This window comes from Cardiocondyla obscurior, linkage group LG01 (assembly GCF_019399895.1).
Source record: "Cardiocondyla obscurior isolate alpha-2009 linkage group LG01, Cobs3.1, whole genome shotgun sequence".
Lineage (NCBI taxonomy): Eukaryota > Metazoa > Arthropoda > Insecta > Hymenoptera > Formicidae > Cardiocondyla > Cardiocondyla obscurior.
In genome coordinates, this window is record NC_091864.1 from 12161556 (window position 1) to 12187967 (window position 26412).

The 26412-nt window shown below is 45.4% G+C and overlaps 4 protein-coding genes across 5 annotated transcripts in view; 2 read left to right on the plus strand and 2 right to left on the minus strand.

The window, feature by feature from the left end:
• Nucleotides 1–71: 71 nt before the first annotated feature.
• Nucleotides 72–2912, minus strand: Wap (DDB1 and CUL4 associated factor wap). The gene is made up of 4 exons (XM_070660070.1): nucleotides 2531–2912; nucleotides 2126–2395; nucleotides 1510–2062; nucleotides 72–1381 (listed from the first exon to the last, which is right to left on the minus strand). The coding sequence occupies exons 2-4, from the start codon at nucleotides 2376–2378 to the stop codon at nucleotides 1147–1149; spliced, it is 1041 nt and encodes a 346-aa protein (XP_070516171.1). The 5' UTR covers nucleotides 2379–2395; nucleotides 2531–2912; the 3' UTR covers nucleotides 72–1146.
• A 167-nt stretch (nucleotides 2913–3079) lies between these two features.
• Bcas2 (BCAS2 pre-mRNA processing factor) lies at nucleotides 3080–4231 on the plus strand. Its single transcript, XM_070660141.1, has 3 exons — nucleotides 3080–3236; nucleotides 3386–3651; nucleotides 3734–4231. Exons 1-3 carry the CDS (start codon nucleotides 3162–3164, stop codon nucleotides 4131–4133), a joined length of 741 nt encoding a protein of 246 aa, XP_070516242.1. The 5' UTR covers nucleotides 3080–3161; the 3' UTR covers nucleotides 4134–4231.
• LOC139104459 (colorectal mutant cancer protein) overlaps nucleotides 4210–26412 on the minus strand; it is a 32460-nt gene continuing 10257 nt past the window's right edge. The window contains exons 3-15 of one of the 2 annotated variants that reach the window (XM_070659986.1): nucleotides 26148–26377; nucleotides 25338–25474; nucleotides 8864–9125; nucleotides 8296–8441; nucleotides 7967–8194; nucleotides 7571–7759; nucleotides 7299–7489; nucleotides 6888–7154; nucleotides 6631–6826; nucleotides 6326–6517; nucleotides 6072–6259; nucleotides 5883–5985; nucleotides 4210–5010 (exon numbers count right to left, since the gene is read on the minus strand). In XM_070659986.1, the coding sequence (XP_070516087.1) occupies nucleotides 4900–5010; nucleotides 5883–5985; nucleotides 6072–6259; nucleotides 6326–6517; nucleotides 6631–6826; nucleotides 6888–7154; nucleotides 7299–7489; nucleotides 7571–7759; nucleotides 7967–8194; nucleotides 8296–8441; nucleotides 8864–9125; nucleotides 25338–25474; nucleotides 26148–26377 (2440 nt within the window). In that variant the 3' untranslated portion in view covers nucleotides 4210–4899. Of the gene's footprint in view, nucleotides 5011–5882; nucleotides 5986–6071; nucleotides 6260–6325; nucleotides 6518–6630; nucleotides 6827–6887; nucleotides 7155–7298; nucleotides 7490–7570; nucleotides 7760–7966; nucleotides 8195–8295; nucleotides 8442–8863; nucleotides 9126–13886; nucleotides 14590–20656; nucleotides 21195–25337; nucleotides 25475–26147; nucleotides 26378–26412 lie in introns of those variants that run through there. The other variant, XM_070659995.1, reaches the window with a different exon arrangement.
• On the plus strand, nucleotides 5288–5725 carry LOC139104595 (ubiquinol-cytochrome c reductase complex assembly factor 5-like). Its single transcript, XM_070660177.1, has one exon. It carries the CDS (start codon nucleotides 5378–5380, stop codon nucleotides 5588–5590), a length of 213 nt encoding a protein of 70 aa, XP_070516278.1. The 5' UTR covers nucleotides 5288–5377; the 3' UTR covers nucleotides 5591–5725.

The following is a 26412-nucleotide window of genomic DNA, read 5'->3' on the forward strand; positions in this document are numbered from 1 at the left end:
TGAGATTGCACACTAAAAAAGATCGTATATACATTAATATACCAGTGATATCAGTACAGGTAAAAATAAAAAAACATTTTATATATTTAATTAAGTAAATTACAGACTCATATATATTCATTGTAATGTAAATAACTGCATTCTGCTCATTTAACATTTGTAAATTATACGATATTTCATATAACAATATATGAGTATGTAATCCTTTTTTTTTTAATTTTTAGTCTTATTAATTATTAATACACCTTCCCATTGATACCAATTCTAATCGAATACTTATGTAATACAATTTAATCAATGAATATTATACGATAGATGATGTAAATTAAATTACAAGTTTATTATTCCTATCAAAGATAAATTGTTGAGTATATGATATATTCGTACGGTGTTATTGTATATTTTCATATATCAAAAATTTACATTTATATAAAAATCTGTACACTATCCTATTTTTAAAAAATCGTATTAGATCGAATCGAAATTATTGTTGTCGCTTTTCCGCGACGCAGATTGGTTCTTTCGTTTAGTTAATGCCGCGAGAATAATACAACTTAAAAAATCTAATAAATTATTTTTAAAGGAACGAAAGGTGCTGCAGTACCATGTAAGATACATACATTTGTAGTTCATTGTTGAAAATTATTAAATGTAAAACAGCTTTCTTTATGAAAGAATAAATAGCAAGTAACATGCGCGAAGCGCGAGTTTTGTGGTATCTAGTGTATCAAAAATTATAGTCGCATAATCACATTCTATGAATAAATTAACGCTACGATCTAAAGATCCAATTAGATTATTACAATAATAGCTATAGAATTGTTTTCTTGCCTATATTTGTCTAACTTAATGACATTTAAAATGTTTGACGCTTAATTAATATAGATTAATACAAATTAATTTAAGTATCCACCTATAAGTCAAATCTTGAGAAATTATTCCTATATTATTAAGTGCATAATAGTTTTATAAACATATATACAATTAAAATGCATCAAATAAAATATTTTACAATTATTGTTTTTTCAGAATAAGATGCAGATGTGTCTCTCATGTTAATGTTAAAAAAAAAGAGATTGCAGTAACATTTATTACTAGAACGTTTCGAGAAAAAATAAGTAACATAATTTGACGGAAAAGAAACATTTATACTCGAAGAATTTCGGCTGCTTTGTTGTAACAAATAGCTATCCAATCCGGTTGCGTAGCACCCCATTGAATTTGATTGACCTCACCTTCTGCGGCAGTGTAAGCCAGTATAGGATCTTCTATTGCTCTTGGCATTTGTTGTATATCCCAGATCAAAGCTTGATGATCATCGCCGGCTGTGCAAATGTGACATGATGAATGCGGAGCCCAGGCTATTCCATTAACGCTGGCTCTGTAACAGCAAAAAAAACATTAATCTAACGCCTTAAAAAAAAAATTAATAAAAATAGTTTTAATATTACATTGTATCTATAAACAATAATTGCAAACAGGTATATTATGAAACTATTTTATATTAACCTATGATTATTTAATCTCGCGACTGGCGTACACGGTACGCGAACATCCAGAATGATAACTTCACACGCATCCATCGCTACGGTAGCGAGATAATTGGGATCTTGCTTGTTCCATGCTAGTCGTAACAATGGAGTATGCTGCGGATCCTCGTATATTATTGTCGAATGCTCCAAGTGTCGTAAATCGAACATTCTGACCGATCCATCGGCGCCAACGGAAGCGAACATATCACGGCCACCACCAGCTCGGCTGAACGCAATATCATACACTTCTTTGTCGTGTGCAATCAATTGTGTTTTTACGTGACCAGTAACCATGTTTACTCTGCCTAGAACCTGCCCTGTTTCCAATCCCCAAATCGTACAAGTGGTGTCTATACTGGAAGTCCCAATTAGATTCGGATCTACTTCGTTCCAATCAAAAGATGTAAGAGGTGCACAAAAATCTGAATTTTTATTGTTGTTCAAGACACACTCCAGTCGGGTTTCGGGTTCTGCTGCACGCCACACTCTTAGATAATCGCCAGATGTGGCAAGAAGATCAGGAAATTGTCCTGGTAAGTATTTATTTAATTGTTAATACAATATTTTGATTAATGTAGAAACAAAGTCATTACCTTTGCTATCTGGTATCCACATGATTTTTGTAGTTGGATAAGGATGGTCAAATGTACTTTTGGCACTAAACTCAGATGTCTCTTCATCTAACGAAACAATTTGTACTTTATTGTTGTATTCCTCCACAAAGCTTCCCAATGCCAGACGAAATCTCTTATCAGGTCTAACTGACCAGTTCATACTATACAATGGCCATGGTGCCTCATACTTGTAGATTTCTTTCCGTTTGGGTGGTACAGTATGCATAGCCATGATTGTAACCTGATATTCTTGTTACAACAAAAGTTATTTAACGTTAATTTAACAGTTTTAAAAATATTTAATTGAATAAAAATTAACATTTATTTAGATAAATAAAAATTTGTATCCCAAGATAAATGATAAAAAAAAATCTATTAACTAACCTGATAATTGTATGATATACGAAAATAATCACTAAGAATAATTTGACAGCCAGAAATTTAAATTTTCGTATCCGTCATATCGTTAGGAAAAATAAATTCATTCAGAAAAAAAATAATGAAGATCCGGATATACACCGCGACTACGGTCAAAACTGCGGAAGGCAAAGGAAAAGTTGTTTGCGAAACTGCTGAAGCTAGTGTTCTGAATATAAAATTGCGGTCTTTGGAAACCTGCAACCACATACAACTGCAAAATCTTTCGAATACTTTCAGTAAATCGCAAATTAACTACAGGTTTCTCTACTTAGAAAAAAATGTATCGAATCCCATAGACAACAACTTTTCACCGTGCCTCAATAATGTAATAATGGTAAACACGACAACTATAAACGTAGAGAAAGTAGACTTCGTAGTTGACTCAACGGCGTACAAAAATTAGAAGGAGACAGCACGCTTTCGGTAGTTTATTCTATCTCTGTCTACCAGCACTTGAATAAAATAATACTAGATCGATTTTCAGATAGCGACGAAGCGGTGCACTTCGCTGTCTTTGTATCATTTACTTTCTGGCGTAATACTCGGAGTTTGTTTGGAAAACATTGACAACTGACATAATTTTAATTAATATATTATGGCTGGAGAAGTGATTGTTGATGCATTGCCATATATCGATCAAGGATATGATGAGCCGGGCGTGCGAGAGGCGGTGAGTAAAAATAATATTTATTTTTATATAACAAAAAAAACGATATAATACATTACGCGTTATAGGTTACAGGTTATGCAAATGGTTATATTAGGAAAAATCATCTCGTACTTTTTTTTATTTTACCAATAGAGCTTGATACATTTCAGGCATTGGCGATGGTAGAAGAAGAGACACGACGCTACAGGCCAACGAAAAATTATTTGGAGCATTTGCAGCCTCTGTGCATAACTGCTTTCGAAACAGAAGTGATGAAACACGAATTTGAGAGATTGCAGAATCGCTTGCCCATGGAAGTGCTTAGTATGAAGCGTTACGAATTGCCACCACCTGCATCTGGTAAGCTGAACGATTTAGCTGCATGGAACGAAAGCGTCGAGAACAGCAGTGCACAATTAGAGCATCAGGCAACTAGGTAAATAAAGTAATCGTTGTTGCATCACTTGTTTCCTCTAATTTTGTCATTGCTTTAAATAATTTATTTATTGTGCTTCTAGAATCTGCAATTTGGAATTGATGATGGACTATGGTTGTGTAGCATGGAAATCTTATTTAGAGGTACTGGTACAGTTACTAAATGAAGCACAGAAGCAGCTACAGATGTTGAGGAAGAAGATTCAAGAGGTGAATTGGCAGAGAAAGTCAATGCAAACGCAGGGAGGTGACAAATTAAGAGCCCTTGAGGCGCAGTGGGTCGGCTTGGTATCAAAGAATTATGAGATTGAACAGGCTTGTGTACATTTAGAGGAAGAGATGCAAAACGAGCTAATGATGAGAGAAGAAGCGATTGAGATCAACGATGTCCCGGCGGAGGAGGGGCCGGATGTGCCAGGGAACAACGCCACAGAGACCATGGCGTTGCAAATGCAGCAGCAAGAGGAGAATCAAGATAATTAGTGTAAAATAAATCTTAAATCTATAAATAATTTATATATAGGCTCGATAATAAATTCATATCCAACAAATATCCATATTCTGGGGATATCTATAATAAAGCATAATTTATTTCATTATAGTTTATATGTATCACACTTGTGGTTTATGCTTTTACAATATACATATGTACACGGCAATTATCCATAGCGCGATACACTACTAAATTAATTATTTGTAATTTACGGCGTGCTGGGGTTTTCTGTTTTTTATATAGGCTGTTTGCGTTCATGTTTCGGCACAATTGCACACATTGCGTAGGCCTAGCTGAGTCGTTTCTTTTTCTTTTATTCTCGTTAGGACAGCAGTAATATATACCACGATATAATTATAAAGCGAGTAGCTAAGCGCTTTTACTTTCAACTTTCGACTATTCGGTGTACAAAAATACACATGTATACGTGTATGTGTAAACTGGAAAGCAGATATGGCATTTGCTGCGACAACGGCGGCTAGCGTACGTGACTTCCTCTGTCCCTCGGTGGCCGAGGAAGAGGATCAAGACACGGGAAGTCACGTACGCTAGCCGCCGTCGCCGCAGCTAACATCATATCTATCTTTCAGTGTACATGTGAATGTGTGTCGTGTATATTTCTGTGTGCGAAGTTTCGACCTCTATATTGCGTTCAATCGTGCTTCCTCGCAGAGACAGGACAGACATTTAAAAGTAATTATTAGATTATTAAGCTTGCATCGAGCGTTCATTTTTGCCGTTTTAATCATTCAATTGTCATAAGGATGTTTCGCTAGCACCGGAACTTTGGGATTGCAATGCCATGCTTCCTTTATAGCCCATCGATTCCTCTTCCAGTAAGGCTATTCGTTGTTTTAATGTTTTTATCTGCAATTAATTAAAAAATATATGTGGTATATATATATATATATTCAACACATCTTGTTTGTTTGTAATTATAAACCACAGTTTTAAAGTACACCATCATAGTGCAAGTTATTTTTTTAATTTATTACATACTAAAAAGTATGAATTATATACGCGTTATTTACTATGCTTGACAAATTTCGTGTGTGTGTGTGTGTGTGTGTGACATGCGAATCACGCGCGTGGTCGACGCATGGATATAAGAATATCCATGGGTCGACGTGGTTAGGTGGGTTAGGTTATCAGGAACAATTCAATATGGCGACAGCAAGCTGGTAGAAAAGACGGTCATGTGTACTGTGATTTCGGATGGAATTTAGCCGTTTCAATGTATAGTCACGTATTGAAGAGGCTAATTAAAAAACTACCGGGAAAAAGGCTCGGCGAATATCGATTACTGCCGCTGTTCTTCGCCATCGGGGCCACCTTAGAATACTGCATGATCAACTGGCACGTGGGTGAGGTTAACTTTTACGAAACGTATAAACGTCGAAAGGTAGAGGAGTTGGTGGAAGAGAGATTAAAGCAGGAACAAACTTGAAGAAAATTTTTTTCACACCGATCTCTACTCCACAATGCCAGCTAATGTAAGCCCGATACGATACGCTGTGTTCTGTGCAGTAGCACTGATTACAATGCTGACTGGTGCGCAAATTGTTCACGAGATTTATAAACCGCTCGCCGATCTCGAGGATCTGGTTGAACAGAGACTAAAGGAGAGACGGAAAGAACTGCAGAAGAAATAGTAATGAAAAAGTATGTAGTTTAATAAATTAATGTGATTTTTTATGAGTAAGTGGTTTTTACTTTACCTGTGTACTTAATAAACATACCTGTGCAGCGTGTCTCTCAACCATTCCCAGCATTTGTTGTTCCAGCTTTTTTAATCTGGACTGATATTTCTTCTTGGACTTTTCCAAAGTTTGAACCAGTGCTCTGAAGTGAGAAGAAGTGAGAGATGTTTTATTTTTACTTCAAGTACATTATTAAATGTAACAAATAAATTATTCTGTATTAATTACCCGTTAGCTCTTTTCAGGTCGTTGACGAGTTCGGCGGACTGCTGATGCCTGAGTTCCGAATTCTTGTTAACTTCATCTAAGGTTGAGATCAATTCCTGTAGGCGTTCTTTTAGCCTGGCCTCTCTGCCCAGTGCCTCGATTAATTCGGATTCCATTCCTTCGCTCTCGTTATCACTTAATCCTCGATCCTGAAAAAGTACTTTCAATTAGCTGAGTTTCAGAAAGAGAACATGTGGAAAGGTTATATACAGTACCTTGTTTGTCGCCATTGCGAGCATAGCCTCCGCGTCGCTCAGCTGACCCTGAAGGTGCTGTATAGTGGCGTGTTGCGCCGCGATCTGTGTATCGCGTGCGTTCAATTTCAATTCTATCGTAGCACGTTCCTTCTCTAAGAGAAATACCCTAGCGCGTAATTCAGCCTTGTCTTCTCGCATAGCCATTAATTCCTATAAAAAAAATTCTTATAAAATAGATTTTAGATAAATACTGGACTTACATTAAAAAATTTCAAGTTCTGAAATTTTTTTTCTTGGCGTTTTTAATCTAATTAGATACAGACTTGCATGAGTACGGCAGTTTCCAAGTCGAGTTTCCTCGCCTCTGCTAGAGAGATGGTGTTCTTTGAGTTCAAGGGTTCCGCGTGCACGCTCTCCAACTCAACCGCCGTTGATTTGACCATTGTACGTTCTCCTTTCAACCTGCCGATGTGTCTTCTGAGTCGCTGCTCGTCCTCTACGCTCCACGTTATTTCCGATCTGGTAACAAATCGTATTTGTGACAAAATAATACTTACACTGCATGACGTAATACACTTACTCGTCCGACAAGACCATACTATCTTCCCACGGGGCGCCCAACGTATTAGAACAATCATTCTCGAGTCTATTTAGTACGTGATACGCAACGTTTTCGGCCGCTCTTCTGTTATCAATCGTCACGCCGTTCCTCTCGGTGGAAAGTGCGATTTCGCTTTCCAATAGTGCGACTAGAACGTCGTAAGCTTCGATCGCGCGATCGCTGTACGAAAGCGCGAGTCGTAGCGCAGTCGCATTCGATTCATATTTGCCGACTAATAAGCTCAACCTGTAACGTAAAGAAATGAGAAATGGAAAAAGAAAAAAAAAAAAAATTAATTTATCAAAGAAACGTTAATCAAAGAAAAGCCCTTATAGTCTTAAGGTGAATTTTATTAATTCGCACGTATTTATATAATTTTAATAAACGTACCTGTCGCACTGTGCCTTGCTCTCGTGCAACGTGAGCGCAAGGACCGCATTGTTCGCCCGCGCGTGCTCAAGTCTACTATTCAATCGCTCCGTTTCGACTTCGAACTGCTTTTCCGAGCCGTTCAACTCCTGCAAGTTTGATTGCTCCAGGAGATCCGACACGAGGTGCTCGGCGACCATTGTGGAGCACACCTGAAATATATTGGAGACACAATCAGGCACTTGCCATAAAATTAAAAAAAAAAAAAAAAAAAAAAGGAATAAAATTCGTACCCCGAGATTAGTAATGTCCGGACCGGTAATGTGTCTCTCGTCGGTTCTCCTCAATCTCACCCTCTCTGCCATTTTGAGGACCGGTGGTTCCTCCCTCGTTACGCTCTTTGTCGTGGGTGTTTGTAGCGGCGGTAAAAGCGGCGAGCACGGTGCCGTCAAAGGTTCCGGCGAGCTGGTGTTGCCTCTTGTCTGCGAAGAGAAGAGGGTGGGAGCGTCAGAGAACGAAACGAGGGAGTTGTTGCAGTTTATTAACATCTCTTTGTTCCCTCCCCCCTGATCTTTATTCTTTATCCTACGTTTCTTTCATTTTCTTTATTAATATTAATTATTTTTATTGAAACATCGGTCTTGTTCTTTTCGGAAAGAGACCGAATTTCTGAGGAAACCGCTGCTCACCCGAAGTTCTCGGCGCGGCGAGTCGCTACTCGCCGTTTGCCTCTGATTGCCGCTCGGATTCTGGCTCTTGAAATGAACCAGTTGCGCTTGCAGACTAGTGATCTCCGCCCGTAACGCCGTAATCTCTTCTTGTAACGTCGCGACGGCGACACTCTGGCACGAGGCCGCCTGCTGCGTCGGTTCGGGGGTCGGCAACGCGGCCGGACTGTCCAGCTGTTCTCTACCGTTCTACATAAAAAAAAAAAATTAATAATAAAATATATAACAGAAAATTAAATTTCAATTAAATGTAAAGTATATCTCAAAGATTCTTGCGAAAGTTTCTTTACCTCTGTCGGTCGATTCTCGTCCTCGCAGCAGCTGGAATCGGCGTCCCCCAGGGTACGATCGCCATCTCCCTGATTGTCCCCGCCGCCCTCGCTCTCTTCTACCGGGTTAGTGATAGAGCCCTCGGCGTCCCTGCTCGTCTCGACTTCTAAGTCATTAAAACCAGATCACTTTAGATCGCCGCGGTCGCCGACGATAAAATACGCTCCTCTACAGTCGTAATTCGTAGAAACGAATCTACTCTGTCAATTCCGGTTATTTATCGATTGTTCCGCGCGATTAGTGCCCGAGACGCAACGGTATGCGCGCTATGACATCGCTCCTCTTCTCGGTATCTGACCGAGCGAAGCAGAATAGGAGCCGCGAGCCATCAAGGGAAGCTACTACTACGACCATTGTCGGAATTTGTAAAAAAAAAAAAAAATTTGCTGATATTTCTTTGCCGTGGCCATTCATTACTCGACGCTTCGCGAGGACGGATCTTCTCCCTTCTCGGCGTTCACGAGCGAAATTGGTACGCGGAATCGCGATACTTTTCCGTTCGCATCGAAGCGGACTCCGCACCCTTACCAGACTCGTCCTCCTCGGCAATTACGGTGGCGCGATGCCGTTCCAGCTGTCTACCGAGCTCGGCGATGACGGAATGCAACTCGGTGAGCCGCTCCTCGTGCCGTGCCGCTTGCTGTTCCGCACGCTGCTCGGCGCGAGCCGCCTGGACCTCCGCCCGCATCAGCGCGGTCTCGGCCGTCTCTCGCGCGCGGGTGGCTGCCACCAGCCGTGAGTTCAGTTCGGCCACTTCGGACCGCAGAGAGGAGAGTGCGGCCGCGTGAAGCTGCAAAAGATTATTTTATTTTTTATTACCGTGCTTTTTTTTTACTCGGCTAATTAAAAAGTTAAATGATTTAAACAAGTTCATTATATCCCGATCTCTCTTTATTTCTGCTTGTATCTCGCGATCTTAATGTATCAATTTTAGATTAATTTTTTTTTATCGTCACGCTAGACGTTGAAAAAAATTTTATTTAACAAAGTTATCGTAACCCAGGGCTTCATTTGCAACGGAGGATTAATAGTATTCGTTTTGCTGATAAAAAAAATTAATTAAACGATAAAATGGAAAATTATTAGTCGTTTATTTGGGAAATTAACGCCGATTACAATTTCGAAACGAGTCTCGCTTCGCTTCGTGTATAGCATACAATAGTAATTCGACAAATAATAGTACAAGTAATAGTATAAAAAGATAAATATCTTACGTGAACTCGTAGGACTTATAGATCAATCTAATCGAATTAAATATAATTTTATTGACGGGCGCAATTGGTTATCAAATGGATGCAATTTTTGTTGTAAAGCTGAATGCGCCAAAATAACGCGCAGATAGCGTGAGTCACATCTATTTGCTGATTTCTATACGGTTATGTAATTTTGATGATTGGTCATTACCGCGAATCGAGCGCGATATCTTTCGGATTATTGCAGGAGGAATTAAACGGCTGCGTATCATCAACGCGGATCACGGCACGTCGTGAGCTCGTTTGCATTCTTTTTCCCGCAGACAATTGCGACTTATTCTTCTTACTGCTAGTTACGCGGAAGTGCGTAAAAAAAAAAGTGTACAAATACGGGTGTCCTTCGATATGTGCAACTAACCATGTCGGACGTTACGAAATATAGACGATTATCGGTAATAGTCGAGCGCAATTCATCAAGAGGAAGCAAGGGGGCGGATAATAGCAAATAAGAGGCACTGACTGCGTGGTAACACGACATTCGTCTCCAAAATATCACCGGCGCCACATCAGTTTTCGTGCAAGTTTTTTGACTTCGTCCAGAAAGAAACTTCAGGTACGAACATTGATTCGCTCGGGAAGACCGAGAAAAATTTCGCCGGGATCCGTCGCCACTGCAGACAGAAATTTTGCACAGCTTTCGGCTTATTTGTTTAGTGTTCGATATCCAGTCTCCTATTCTTATTAATCGATACGTGTCCTTCGTGCGACAGGTGGAACCCAAAGCTGATCGAAGATGAAGCTGACAGTTGCTCTATTGATGGCCGTCGCCGTTGTGCTCGCGACGACGGTCGCTGCGAACGACGATAACGAGGAATACATTCATCTGCCGGGAAAGAGTTGCGATGATGCACCGCCTTGTCCCGATGACAGACCCTGCGTGATGGCACCACCTCATTGCAACTCTGGTACTTGCGGCACGGATCCGGTACCGACGTGCGGACCCAAGCCCTGATCGCGGCGAGCCCGCAAAGGTGATCCGGAGTCGCATTAATTCTCTATTATATTTCTGTTGTGTATCCTCACGCTTCTTATAATCAATAAAAAGTACTAGCACTAATAGACTAAGAGCACCATTGCACCCAGACGAGTTACGGATTCGGCTAGAAGACGATTTCGCGCGATGTGTCTCGAAATTTTCACGACGGTTTCATTCACGGAGAGGATTCTCTTTCGCTCGGTTAAGGTCAGGGGCGCGTGTGTTGGTCCAGCGCAAACAGGGGGACACGGCGGCCGGAGTGTAATTCAAACAAAAAGCAATCAAGGATTCAATTACAAGGCCGGCCGGCCGGCCGGCCGTGCGGCGGTTTGCAGTTTCATCGACGAGTAAGGTCACGAACGGAGAGATTCGATTACCGAACCCGCCTTCGTGCACGTCGGCCCGTCCGCTGGCAATTAATTTAGATATAATTTTCACTCTTTCCCCCCTTCATTATTTTTCTGTTTCTCTCGCCTTCGAAAGCGTCGAGAGCGCAAAGTAATAATAATCACCTTAGTGGAGGATAAACATCATCGCGCTCGGCAAGTCTCGAAACGGTCGACAATATTTGCTTTATTTAAATGCCAAGTTTAACGTAACGCTCAAGGGTTTTTTTTTTTTTTCTTTCCTTCGATAAATGTCTAAAAAGCCGCTCCAAGTCCGGCCAGATAACGTGCGAAGAAGCGTGCGATGTTCTTCTACAGAATTACTTTCCCCGTTGTTGCGGAGAAAAAAAGGAAAGGTGACGTGAGCCAGAGGTGCCAGACAACGGAGAGAGAGACCCCGGTGGACCATATCCATTAACCTACATCGAAAAGAGCCGGCTGCATACAAATGACGGCGTCTTATATCGCGCGTGGGTGTGAGATACGCAAAGAGAAAAACGAGAGAGGAAAGAGGCGTCGAATATTTTCGCGAGCTGAGCGGTACGAGATACTTTCTTTTTTTTCCTCCTCCCCCATTAATACACGAGCAACTCCAAGTTATTTCTGATCCAAGATACCTACAATCGTACCGTGCGATTGTTGCGTTTCTCGTGGACGCGAAATGCCCCCTTTCTGCTCGCGCCATTGCAGAAGCACGTTATTTTAGCATTGCCCTTCGAAGAAAATTAAATCTGGCGCAATAACGTGCACTGTGCAATTAGATTAGTATCGATATTAGCAGTAGAATTAATCTAAATAATAGGCAAATTATGAGCGAGTTGACTCAGTCAAGTTTCGCGATGCGAAAACAGAACGTTTGTTTGCGTTGCAAGGTTGTAAATTTTCTCCGTGATTTTTTTTAATACCATGAAGCTTCAGTGTATTTTTTTTCCCCCTTTGGATTTCTTAAAAGTTTTCTGTTTTCCTTCGCTTGACTCTCAGACATATATTATTCTCGAGCGCATCGATAAGCGACTGCGAAATTGCACCGACGTTTATCGGTTTTCCGCGCCGCCAGTGTCGTGCAGACTTGGCGTATTATATTCATCGATGTCGAGAAACTCATAAACGTTAAGGATACAACCCTTTTCGCTGAACTTCACGGCGGTATGCGATCCAGCTCGAGGTTGCGATGTACCTGGGAAATGCCTACAATTGTGCACCGAGCCACGGAACACAACGGTAGGCGTCTAATGACGATTTCACGGTTCGCGCGCGTTTCACCAGCCACGCGTGAGCGAAGATCCATTACGAAAATCGCCGCTTGCCGATCGCCAGTACGCGGTGGTTTCGCGAATTATTCCTTCCGCACCGCTACCCTTTTAATTTTATTCTATTTTCACTCGACATTTAAAAAATAAATTTCTCTGGGACTCCGGTCTTTTCAAGGATCCGCGGAGTTAAGGGTTAAACATCGCGTCTAATCTTGGAATGAAAAACGGTTATATAAAGCACGTCGCCGAGTTTATCTCGGTAAATGTTATCTCTGTAAAGATAAAATAGGCAACGTTCTATTACTAACGAAGAACCATTCGAGAAAACGTAGAAATATCTCGGCAGCACGTTATAAAAGTGCTTTCGGTAATGCAACTTTTCAAGTGCAATTCTACGCTCGTATATCTTGAGGGGAAAAAGAATCCAGACCTACGCTTCGGCCCGGCGATATTTCGAGTCAGAATCGTTTTATCGGATATTACTCCGAACTAATTTTCACAAAAGTTACGCTTTATTTCGCGGGGAGAACGAAAACGACGACGGAAGTTACCGCGTCGTGAGATTAACCCAAGAGAAATTTGTCGAAGAAGAACAAAATAAACCGAGGGTGTGCCACGGAGACGTCCAGGTCCCGTGGAGACACCGATGAGAGGAGGGTGTGCGTGATGCTTTAGGATAAGAGGTGTGGGTCATAAATATTAGAAGAACGTGGAAGCCCGAAACTAAAGGTTAATCTGCCTCCGTATTACGAAGGTTGAAATTGTACAAGGGTGATAAGTTAGAAAAATCGTCATAAACTGCAAATCTTAATTTATTATTTATAATTTTTTTTTATAAACTCTGAATAGAATACGCTCTTCGGTAATTTTTCGTTAATTCTGTTCAAGTTTGCAAAAATAATGGAGAGTACGATTATTCTGTTAATATTGATTTTAATATTTTTATTACTTGACGTAGCGAAATTAACGTGAAACGCCAAGCTTTTTCATGGGGTAGCATTACGCGGAGACAATCCTCGAAAGAAAGACCCGCGAAATTCATTATTCGCGAATAGGCAAAGTGCTGTCAGATTTGTCCGCGTCCGCTCTCTCATTATGACTGACGTGCAATTTATCGAGTAAAAGTTCTTTTGTGTTTTCGTTTGTGTGACTGACGGTGGCACGGCGCGGTGATTTATCGTCGCTCGCGCGCGCTCCATGCAAAGCCGCGGAGATCTGAAAAGAGCGATGCCTGCAGCCTGCCTGCAGCCGTGTATCGACTCGTTGACAGGTTTTCCTGACAGCGTATATCAAGACGCGACGTCATATCGCGAGGTGGGAATGAAAAAAGTTAGCGTCGCGCGATAAATCAGCCGCCAAATCCTAAAATACGACCAGCGATATGGTAACGATATACGTATAAGTCGAGAGACAACGTTAAAAAAAAAAAAAAAAAAAAAATTACTTTTTCTCTTCTCTAAAAATAATTCAAGATTTTTTTATTTTTTACAAAGACTCTTTTTCTTTCGGAATTTATTCGACAAATGTAATTATCGGATTTCTTTGAGAAGATATTAATTTCCCAATGCAACCTTTGAAGCTTAAACTACGCTGAGGCAAAAATGTATTTCTAGACGCCTAGTCTCCTCCCTTTCCTCGACCTTGCCGGTTTCTCCTTCACCTACATGGTTCGAGAAAACTTACTGCATTTTGCATGCCCTTATTGGCCTCGACCTGTATGGGCACGGTCTTATCGGGTCGGCGGTCATTAGGGCAGCAGAGCCACGACCTAGACCTGGTGAGCCCCCTGGACTCTTCGTCCTCGTCCTCGGCGGCTTCCTCGTCCTCGGTCGCACAGTGAACGTAGACGAGATCGTCGCGGCGCGGCGGCGGCTCGAGTACGGCCTCCTTCGCGGCCAAGGTTGGCACGTGCCCGGAAAACATCTGCATCGGATAACGCGGCGGTAGCTGCTGCTGTTGGTGCTGAGGCTGTGGCTGCTGCTGTTGCTGCAGCTGCGCGTGCTGCCGACGCAGGTGATCCACGTAGTATCGCGGCTCCGCCGAGCCATTGTTCACGGCTACCGCGAAACCCGCCACGTTGAATTTCGAAGACTGCGAGCAGTTGGCGATCAGAGACGCTTCTCAGGAAGGCATTTTCCACCATTCGGCGCGAGGTAATCTCGGATCGATCGAAATCGAGATCACCGTTTAAAGTAATCGCCACTGCCACCGACGGTTGTTCTTTTGCTTTACCTCGTCTTCTCGAGTTTCGTTTAATTTACTTTCGATCTCGTAGCACTCTGCGCCTTCCGGTACGCCCATTCACGATCACGCCGGACCGTCGTAAGCGGATGCTGCGGTGATGCGCGACGCGCGCGATTGAGCCGCAATGGAATTCGCCAGCTGGCTAAACACGCGAGGAGGAAATGATCGATGACCGTTTAACTGCTTTGCTTATCCGAGGATGGAGAGACAGAGCTAGCGAGGAAGGCCGGCGAGTAACAGATCCGCGCGTTAGATGCGCCTCGCTTCGCGAGTTAATGCGGATTAACGTGGCGAGCGCGAGTACCGAGTGTAACGCAATATATCCGCGCGTACGCAACTCGCGCGAGTACGCGCGTGGAATAAAATATTTTCAAACCGTGAGAATGAGAGAGATTTATGAATAAAGCGCGTGCCAGAATTTCGTGCTTCGTCGTATCAAGCGTGGCTGATTCGCGACAAGGATATGGGATGCGGCGATAAAGAGATACGCAATATCGCGATGGTCATTACATCGATGCCAGGTATTTCGCACATGGTATTGATCGACGGTCTATTTTCGACTCGCGGCGTATATATTTTTCGTACTCGCTCGCTCCTAGTCCGCAGCCACGGCTTTTGCGCATGGTCTAAACAACGTAAGCCGGCGGTTTTCGCGTGCGAATCGATACGCCGTTTTCAAAATAGCGCGTACGACCAGAAACTAACAGCCGATCGGGTCGTCGGAGTAAAAGTGCACAATGAATCATTCAACGAGTTCAAGCGCAAGTTGAATATAGTTTTTTCTTTAAAATCCTCGCGCAAACTTTGCGTAATTCGAAGATGTTAAAAAAGAAGAAGTGGTGGAGTAACACTTCAGAAATAAATTTGCAGAAAAGATTTACGCGAGTCTCTTTCGACGTTCCCATTTTTTTTTATTCTTTTTTTTCCGAGATGGTTAACGAGCTCGCCACACGACGTGACGACATTCGTTAATTATTCATTAGCGAGTCTGCGAAACCGTAAAACGTATCACGGATCGGATTACATTCGGGGGAGAGAATTAAAATTTGCCGCGCAAGCCAACGAGGCCGCCCTAAATATCTGAAATATTCAGTGCATTTGAAAAGCTACGCGGCGCTCATCGCGTGCCGGCCGAGGCTTAAATGTGATTTATCTATCGCTCGCGAATGCATTTCTGCAACGTAGGCGCGTCGCCGATCGATGCCGACGTATTTTTTTTTTCCCCCCTTTTATTCCGTTTGCAAAACCATCGCGTCGACGTGACCGGTTTACGTTACAGGACTGGGCCAGCGAGAAAAACATTCCCGCCCTCGTGCGGAGTTGCGGGGGTGACAGCGACTTTAGATAGACGCGGAAACTTTCGAAGACAACCCTTCCTTAGTTTGACGGCAGAAACCCAATTTCCGCTGTTGCGCGCCCGCAAACCGTCCCGACGACGATCGACGGCAACGGCGCGACGTAAATCTCCTCCGGGGGTGGCGTAAAAATGCATCCGAATACGTCGACATAAATTCTCGGCCACGTTGGCCGTTACTCGCGAGCCGCGAATGGATTGCGATTACGCGGCGCTGGATGAGGCGCTCGATAAAACTGGCTAAATAACGAGCCACGGCTCTCGAGCTAACGACGCTCGTCTAAAGTAGATACGGAAACTCCGCCCTTAATCTCGGTTGCGAGCATCGCGCGGCCTCGTCGAGACCGTCACGGGGATTTCGATTAACTCCTTTTTCACGCTCGTATACCTATTAAACTCGAGCGAGCTCCCGGCTCGTTGAAGTAAACGGCCGGTGATCTCGAAGCGTGGCGCCGTCGCGTCTGACACTTTTCGGAAAATTGATCGATCAATTTCTTCTCCCTCGCGAAGCGCGGATAAAAAAAAAGGAAGAACCTGTTGAATTCGAAAAATATGTGCGCGGAAAATGAAATATGCAACGCGGTGTGGGCGTCGAATATACGGTCTCGTGTAAAAATAAAAAAAAATAAAAAAAAAAAAATCGAGAGAAACGAGAATTTAATAAATCATCCGCTGCCCACGGCAGTTATTTGTCCTCGCAGCGCCCACAGTGCGATTCACGAGGTGTTCTGCGTAATTGAGTTCGGCATTAAGTAGAGAGCCAAGATCTCCTTGGTCTAGAAACTCTTTAATTATTATTTAACTATTCGGGCCCACACGTTGCACGCGTTGAAAACTACAAAGTAGCAGCAATCCGAAAAAAAAAACAAACGAGCAAACTTCCCAATCGTTATTTCGGTATTGCGATTTACACATTTTACCGTCTATCTTATTAAATCGTACAATGACCCTTAGTTTATTCCCTCTATCAATTAGACTGAAGATTAATTTTCAACTAAAAAAAAAAAAAAAGAATTGCATGTCGGCAGTAAAGCAAACGTGATTGCGAAATGACAGGAAGATGCGTTCGATCAACGACGATGCGCAAAGCAAAGAATTTTTTTTCGCGGAAATATTGATATTCTGTATATAAATAAGAAAGGAGAGGAGAGAAACGAGAGAGAGAGAGAAAATGTGCGGATGAAACGTGTCCTCGACAGAAACGTTCTTATCGTAAGTCAGCACGGTTTACGAAAATAAAAATCGCTCGCGCAACGGCGACGATTGAGATTCCGGAATTCCGCGGCGCGTAAACGAGTCGCCGCTCTTATCAGCCGCGCGGCTTCGTTAATTAAACGAGTTAATTACACGAAACGGCGTGTCGAGGGAGAACCGCGGGAATTTAGGAGAAGAGAACGGACCGGCGACGACGAGCGGCTGGAACAAGCGCTAATTGCGACCTATCAACGGTATCCGATCTCGGCGAACTTACGAGACGAACGCACGGTTTTAATTTTATAAATTACCGCGCAGCGGTAAATGGCGCTCTTATTTCAAAATCCGAGCGGAATCGAAGTCTCGCGGAAGTTGAGGGCGCGGCGAGGGTGAAAGCGTCTTACAAATTGCGGCGAGGGATGACGCGGGTCGCGAAGGGATGCGCGAAGCGGCGGGCGACGGATGTATATTACATGAATAATTAGTGCGCGACGTACGCGCACATTTAAAGCGAGGTGTGTGCGAGCGACGCGAACGTACTCCGAAGAACGCGGGAATTCATCTCGCGTACCGTCGACCGACGACCGGCGTCGCGAAGCTGGTTCGGTAATTAAGCGCCGGCGAGTGACGCGCGTCATTCGGGCTGGCACGCATTTATTAATATCGCAAAAAGCGCGCGCAATTAAGTACGACGCGGAGCAGTCGGATGGAAAATAATTTCTGCCCGTTCGACTACTACTTGGGCGAATAGTACCGTGCACAAACTGCTCACCGAATTTCAGTATTTCTCGCCGTTTTCTTCTAGCGCGAGATAAAGTTGTCTCGCGCCCCGCGACGCGAGGGTGATCGATTTAAATGTACGAGCGGGCATACACCAGGCGAGGCGTGCATATACTACTGTGCGCTTATCGCGCCGCTTAAGTGATCCTTTCTTCAGCGAGGGTTCGACGAGTGCTTTTCTTTAATTGCGCGGCGCTCGACGTGGCTCCGCGAGACCTTTTTTCCAAACGGTGCATGAACTGTAAAAAGTCCATCAAAGACCTAAGGAGGAAAGAGGCTTTCCTGATCGTCTCATTGGATCTCTCAATTTCTGTTTCTTCCGTACCGTTTTTTTTTTTTTTTTCCCCCAAAGGGAACAAAAAGAGCACAGAGATAGAACTCTTCTCAGCTCGTCCTCTCTCTTTCTCACTCTCTTTCTCTCGCTTTCGTTCCCGCGAACGAGGAACGCGGAAGGGACGATGCCCACGGAAACTAGTTTGTTAAACTCGTTATCGATGCCTGAAATCGCCGTCCGAGCAGCGCTCGATTTTATTTTCCCGCGAGGAAACGAGCAAAAATTTCATCCCGCGACAGCCGTATGTGGCGCGACTCGCATTTAGGATTATTAACGGCACGTGCGATCAATTTAGTGGCGTCGAGGACGCAATCACGTCCACGTGAGCGTCGAGTGTCGCAGGGTCAAGGTGCACCGTATTACGGATTCGCGTCATGCGCGTGTCTTAACGAAGGCAATTTGCCGCAACGAGACACCTTGAATAAAGATCGCGTCGCTGATCAAAAGACAGAGAAGGGGAAAATGCAATGGAAAACTCGCGTGAGACTGTCCCGCGTATATTTCACTTCGGTACATCCGTCGAGTCCCTTCGAGGTCGAGGCCTGTAATCAGTTACGACGATATTCTCGCTCGTTAGTTTCCACCGATGGAATTCTGACTGCGAAGCTATCGGTGTAACGAACGTCGATACGCGAGTAATTTATTATCGGAACGATCGGGATACCCGGGGGGGAGGGCTCGGCGACGCGTAACCGTAGGATCGGCGGGCCATTATGCCGCGTAAGAAGCGTACCTGTCGCGATAAAACGCTCGTCGCGGGCGTAAATGTGTCACCGTATGCCGTGCTCGGCAACGTGCGGTAAAAACAAGAGTACGGGTCGTCTATCCAACGATCTACGCGACCGACGCGCATGCACGCAAGTCTAATCGCGCTTTATCATCCGCCGCCACGACGTCGAGATACTTTTCCCTTTTAAGACAAGACGGTCGTTACGAGACGCTAATTATCGCCGCCGGCCGTTAACGCGCAACAATAAGATTAACAAGGTTACTAAAAGCTTTGTCTGCGTCACGTGTTCTCGCGACGATTATTAGACCCCGACCAGGTTTCTTGGTCGCGCAACGTGCCTGGAAACAGCCGACGGCCGTCCCGAGAATGCTAGCTGGTCGATGCCGGAATAATGAACGACTCGCGGTGAGGAGGGAAGGAAGGAAACGTTTTGGGGGGAAGGGGGGGGGGAGTTTTGCGAGACGGGCGACCAGCCTCTCTTGCCAATAGTCGAGGGCTTTATTCCAAACTCGGACGAGTGCACGGACTGGACGGCGCCCGTCGACCGTCTACCAACTCGCGCGGATTTAATGGAAGTTAAATGAATCGCATTGTTTCTCCCCTTCGGACAGTCTCGGAGTCCTCGCTCCCTGGCGGCGCGCCAGCGAGAGGGAAAATGCAGCACGCGGAAAAGCGAACCGTAGGCGATGATGCATCAGTCCGTCCGTGACAGGCTTATTCTCGAGGTGAACCGCGTGACAGCTGTCTCTCTCTTTCTCTCTTTTTTTTTTTTTCCTTTTCGCCGCCACGAGCCAATCTCAATTACATCGCGGAGGGATGGCTTTTAGTGTGCCAGCTCGCGCGCCGTAAAAAAAAAAAAAAAGGAGCAACGCTCGCGTCGAGCCAACGTCACGCCAGGGTTTATGCACGCGAAAGATATATTGCGATCCGTCGTTACGGTCTCAAAGTAGCGCGAGCCGCTCTTTGTGCCATGCACGCGTGTTGAATCGCGATGCCGCGTTTTCGCCAGCGAGATATCGCGCGCTGGGTACAATCGTTCGAAATAGCCGCGGTTTAACTTTTATCATCGCGGAATCACGGCAGCCACGAAGAGATCGTGGCCAGCGTAAACGATAGGGTGGTCAGGTAATTACTTAACGGAAATCGTCACCCACGTTAATGCGGCGCGTGCGGAGTTACGGGGGCCGCGTGCGTTTCATTAGCCGGCGACGCCATTAATCGTGATTTCCTATCACTTAATTAAACGAGCGAACTCGAATACACGTGACCGTCCGGCCGCTCGTAAATCTTCCGCGGTGGGATATATCGAAAGGGGTTACCGATTACATTCGTCGGGATTACGGCCGTCGTAAAAGCTTCCGCGCTTCCTGTTTCCCTTCTCTTTAAACGTATCGCGGAAAGCGGCAGGTACGCGAAAGAAAAATCCAGCATGGAATATACATGTACGTATAAAACTGAACGATCTGTCGCGCAAAGATCGTAGCCGGAAAGTTTTACGGAGGCACGACCACGAACCAGCAGGGGTAGAACATAGGCGCGTGCTTTACACAGTACGTAGGTAACGTCTGTGAAACGAGAAGGCTAGTAGAAAAAGTTACGCCGCCGGATACCGATTCACGTTAGCGTCCGTAATTGCTCTCGCATCGATTCTTCTTACGAGGTCAGCCCCTCGTAACGTGACAACGCTACGGTTCTCGTAACCCAGAATTTTTCGGTTTAACTCGCTTTATCGCTCTTCCTCGGGCAAAAGCTTCGGGGACGATCTCTCGCGTTAAATCGCGTGGTCGCGATCAGGTGGTAGGAAACCGGTCTCATACCGAGATGTCTTTCTCCCTGGAATCGGATCGATCACACTGCTCGCGGACCGCGGTATAAGCCTCGTGGATTCGCGGGGAGAGGGAGGAGGGGGAGGCCCGAGCGAAGCTGTAAGAAATCGCGAATCGGCGCTCGGCGGCGACGAACGTAACGCCAAGACGCTCGGTGACAGACTGAACCGAACCGACTACCGAACGGAACACCACCGTGTTCGACGCTCTTACACCCTGAAGGTGTTTGAGGAGGCGCCGGCCGAGGGCGACCGACCGCCACCGAGCGCTGCCGATCCGGCTCGTTGCACCGAAAGCTCTTCGCGGCCTGCAGTTATCTATCTCCGCGTTCCGCGATGCGCGATATCCGCCGTGCCTGTCGCGGGCGGCGCGATAAAGCAGTCGCCCCCGAGGAAACATAACGAGGCCCGCTGACCTATACGCTCGCAACGCGTCCCGATTGAAGAAAGCACGATTAAGCTTTTTTTTTAAGATTTTTTCTAGCGCACGCAAAAGCTGATGAAAGTACGCACTTTTCTGGTCATTGAAAGGAATATCAACCTCGCGTTGTATTTTGTACAAGTATCAATTAAACACGCGATTGCACATCGCTATGTAGTCGCCGATCGATTAATTGAGCTTTTTTTTTTTCTCTCTTTTTCGTCGAGCCTCTTTCTTCATTAAGAGCATTACGAATATCGATCGCACGGTGAGATAGCGAGAACCGTGCCGTGCTTCGTTTGTTCGAGGTTCGAGGATAGAACGATTAAGATAAAGCGAATCCATTAGATCCTGAGAGGTGCAGGGGGAGGATACCCTTTAAGGTGAGGCGACAAGAAGAGCCCGCAGCTGACATAATCACAGAGGAGGACGAGATACGTGACTATTAACGGCACCACGCACCGCGCCGCGCCGCGAAATGATTGCTTTAGCGGTTAGTCGAATAGCGACACTTAAACGAAATTATTAGAATCACCGCAAACGGCTCCTCCTTCCTGCGGGCTCTGCCTGTGTCTAAACTAACTCGTTAAGTTATACGTCCCGTTGCGGCGTCACGCGGCCGCGCGCGTTTCGCTCTTACGGCCATGATATCGCCGGGCACCGTTCGCGAGGCAACATTAATCTTCGCGGCGGCAGTAAGTCGTCAGTTTTTCTCGGCGATAAACAACGAAAATCGACCGCCCGTGACGCGACGACGAGGATCGAAAGGCGAAAAACGCGGAGAGAAGGACGGACCGGAGGGAGATTGTATTAGTGTAATTATGTGGGCGAGACGGTCTGGGCGCGGCGTCTTAATTAACTCGGCTAATTTCTCGATTAACGCGACGAGGGCGGCTCTTCCCACGGGACAAAGGTGAAAAAGGGCGAAGGTCGGACGACAATGAAAAGCAGTGGCTTTTTTTTTCCACCGGGAAGGAACACTCTCTCCTTTTTGCTTTCCCTCTTCCTCGTCCGTAGAACGTGTCGCGGCGCACGCTCGCGTTTCGCATGAAACGAGAAACTCCCGCCGGGCGATTTTATCACTCGATCTACATACCTAACTCCCGGTTGTTCGCACTTGTACGAGCTACGCGATTACGTATGTCGACACGCCAAACGGAGCGTGTTATCCGTCGCCGTCGCTCGAACGGGAAAAGCAAGACGCTTCGCATAATCAGGAGCGCGCGGCTTCCTGCGTGCCGTTCACCGTAATTATTTCCATAGCCACGCGCAGAAGTCTGCAATTATCGCTTTCGTACCGTAAGAATCGCAGTATGCATAACTAGATTACGTTACAGCGGCCGCAGACCGGAGAAGTCGCTCTCCTCCCTTTCGTTGAAGATCTCGTTGCGCGAAACACGCGTCTCCGTATAACTGACCGATGAATTTTCCCATTCGAGATCTTCTTTTTCCGCGCCCTTCTTTAACCTCGCGCACCAGGTAACGCAATTTCGCCACCTCTCACGGCATCGTCGCCACGACGTGCCGTTTATTGCGTCACGCGAGCGCATCACGAGAATTCATAGGGACCGACCGACGACGAGAAGGTATGGAATTCTCGGAACGAGAAGGCGGAAGTAAATATCCTCGGGAGAAAAGAATGTGGGCGCCGCGATGGAAAATAACGATCAGCCGCCCTAGAAAAACATCGTTTCACCCGGGATGGATATTTTCCTCGTCCTTCGGAGATCGGGGCGAGGCGACCGATCGTCGCCAGGTTATCGCGCGCGCAAATCTGCCCGCGACGGGTCGTTTGTTCGAAAAATTACGGAATCTCATTGCGGCTTTTATTAGGTACCTCGTCGCGGCCTGTCGGCGATTTGGTCCTCACTTTTTTTTTTTCTCTCTTTTTCTCTTTTTTTATGAGGCCGTCACGCCGGGCATCCTTCTTTACACGCTCTGATAACTGTCCATCCCTCACCATTTACGAGACTCCGTCTTGCATACTTATTTTCTTTCACGAGCGTTTGGCCACTATTAGAGAACATTAATTGCATTTCACGGATGCCGCTCGCAATATAGCCAGAAAATTTACAAATATATTGTTTAGAGATATTACAAGATGTAATAATATAAAATGTAACTATATTCTGTATCCGAAGCCGCTACAAACTAGACATAGCAGTTGCGAAAATAACACCACGTTTATGGTATTTGAGATTTGTTTTAATCTTCTTTAGTAACGCCGCGCGCCGGCTTAAAAGGATTGTTTATTCGCGTTTGATTTTTCGTTTTCTTGAAACTCGAGACGCCGCTTTTCTCTGGCGAGATAATTTCTTTACACGAATGACGGATGAATATAGTGTACGTATACAATACCGATTGATATTAACACGCGGCGATTATCTCGACGGAAATTAACGAAAGTTAATGTATTTCGTTGCACGGCAATTTGCGCATAAAATTTTTACGCTGGGGTAACGATGGGAATTATCATCGCTGGTTACGTTTGCCTACTCCTCTAGGTTTCTCCCCGCGACTTCTCCATTTCCATGGAAATTCGTGTTTTGGCATAGGCGACTCAAGACGGCGGCATATTTGCGCTTTTCCCCGGAAAAACGAACGTCTCGCGCCGTTGGAGGATCGTAACGCGACGCGCGAAAGCTTTTCCGCACATTCGCAGCCAGGGGAGATGGTAAAAGGAAGGAAAAGCATCGGCAAGGACGAGGGTGGTTTCTCTCGAAACGCAAATACGCTCATGCTACACCGAGATATTTATGCCCAAAGAAAGGTAAGTGTCCGTAATAAAAGAAAGATATTATTTCGTAAGTATAACGGTCTTTTATACAATACATATCGTATATCCTCTTAATAAATTTCTTTCGCGTGGGGTGCGGACGCTCCTGGTTCGAGCGGTCTCAAAATTTGCTGCTGCCGCGGCCTTCTCGCTCTGGTTTTTTTTCTTACTTCTTTTTTCTTTGTTTCGATGCCGTAATGCGGAGCGTAATAACGGTTATTTATAGGCAGTAAACCGCGCGCGCTTCTTTTTTCTTTCCACGAAACCATCCTCCTCCCGGCCTTCTCTCGCGCTCTCGTTCTTCGAAACGCGGGGATGGAAGGTTCTCTCTCGCGAGAAATCGCGATAGCCTCGGAATTTGACCGGCGCGCTTTTTATTTTCCCCTTTGTATAGCTGTCGTGGCTCTTAAAATGAGCGGAGAAGCACGGCGGTTACAAGCGCGCTCTCGCGAACCGAATCATCCGCGGCACCGAAACGGTCCCGAGAGATGGGAATCTCGTCGCCGAGGCGAGAACGAAACTTGACGATTCGCGTTACGCGTATTCGCGTGAATTCAAACGTGAAGATTTGCGTAAAATGTAATCGCCCTTAAACGTAATTGCTTTCCAGCATCGCGTTTGATCTCGTTATTTGGATCTTTAAGTTCTTTTTCAAGATCGTTATACATTTTAATTGTTCACCGGCGCAACAGTTACGACTCTTTTAAATTTCAACTGGTTATCTTTTGCAAAGGTAAATTAAGAAAGAGGCTGTCGCCAGTGTTAATCCGCGCTTCGCAATTCGATCGAAGGCGATGGGGCGAACGGGGAGAAAAACGGGGAATGCAGAAATTGCACGTCTCGCTGTCCTCCACGGCATACCACCGGCCTCGGCGGTGGTATCGTGGTTAATTGCGGCTGACAAAGAAATTCCCAGGCGCGAACTCGCGATGCGAAGAGGGAAATAATAGAGAACTATGGACGATCGTGAGATGGGGGAGTTGAGCGAACGAGTGGTCTCGCCCAAGGAAAACCGAAGATTATCGGCATGCAAAGACAATTTGCCTCGGATAATTGCGCGTCTCCGTTGACTTTCCATCAGCGCGAATGTTGCATTAACAAGCAGAAGTACTCCGGACCTTCAACCAGATAGTTTCGCGTAACGTGATTCTTTTCGACGTCGAGTACTGCGGGGGAAGATAATTTTTTTTTTTTTTTTTTCTTTCTTTCGCATCACGTATTACGCAAACACGTGGAAGGGGGCTAAATTTAGCAAGTACGAGGTCTGCGAGACACGCGTGCACGCGAAACGTGATAGGTATACGACAGATTTCATCAGGAGTTTATAACGGTAAGACAGATGTTCGCCAAGCAATCACGCAAGAGCGATTTACGCACGAAACACGCGGAACGGATCTAACGCCGTGAGAGAGCCGATCAGTTCCGAAGATATCGAAAACCGTTTTCGCCGAGGAAGGTAGATTGGTTGTGACTTACCTTGTTCGCGAGGTCCAGCATGTTTCCTGTTCCACCGGCGGCCGCCTCCACTAGCTTCTGCAGACTGTGAGGTTCCGGCGACAAATCGCGAGCACCGCTATCAAATTCCCAACTCTCATGTCGTCCTGACACAGTACCTGGAACAAAAATCACGAAAAAGAAAATTATTAACGTTACTTTAAATATTAAAATCTTAAGAGAAACAAATAAACCAGGATTCTTCTAAAATAATTAATTCGTGAAGAAAAAAAAAAGGAAAAGTTTAATTGTCCGTAGCGCCGTGAAATATTTCGAAAAAGGAAAATAATAAATAACCGTGAATTGTAAAGTTTTACGGCTCGTCGTTTAATGAAGATTTACAGTTGACAGCGAGTAGCGAAAAGCGCACGCCAATATCCCAAAAGTCGTCGGTTCTAATTCGATTCCGCGTATTGTGCCCAGTCGCACGCGAGTTTGCTCGATCCGGGATATAATGCCGCTGCAGTATTTCCGCGGTCGTCCCGCATTCATCGTTCCATCAATCATCAATTTCGCGCGGACGGCCCGCGCTCTATTTCCACGCGACACACGTAATACGCTAGACACCGCGATACATTTGACGGGCGATATTCCACGATTCTCGTTACTCCCTTCGACGTGTCGAGCGGGCGCCGTCTATATTTTGCGAACCCGACGACGCACGCAAGGCCGCGGATATTTGTCATCTCGCGACAAGGTGGGCCCCCGCCGTTCGGCCTCGACTCGGGAGCTGATTTATCGCCGCGCGTGGAAAGGAGAGTTCCTGTCGCGGAAACTCGTGGCGATTCTTACCGAGACTGTTGTCGCTGCTGGTGGGCAGGTACTCCGGGGTGTGGGCGTGATGAGGACTGCTGCGCCGTTTGCCAGCTCGAAGCGCCTCGATTTCCGGTCGCAGGGCCAGACGCCGCCTGAGGAACTCTTGATAGGAAATGCGACCGTGCTCGTCCGCGCCCAATTCCCTCATCAGTTCCTCCACCGAATTCTCGAGGTTCAACTCCCGGCACACCGTCAACAGGTCCTGGCTGAAAAAAAAAAATTGATCGGACGAACGAACGCC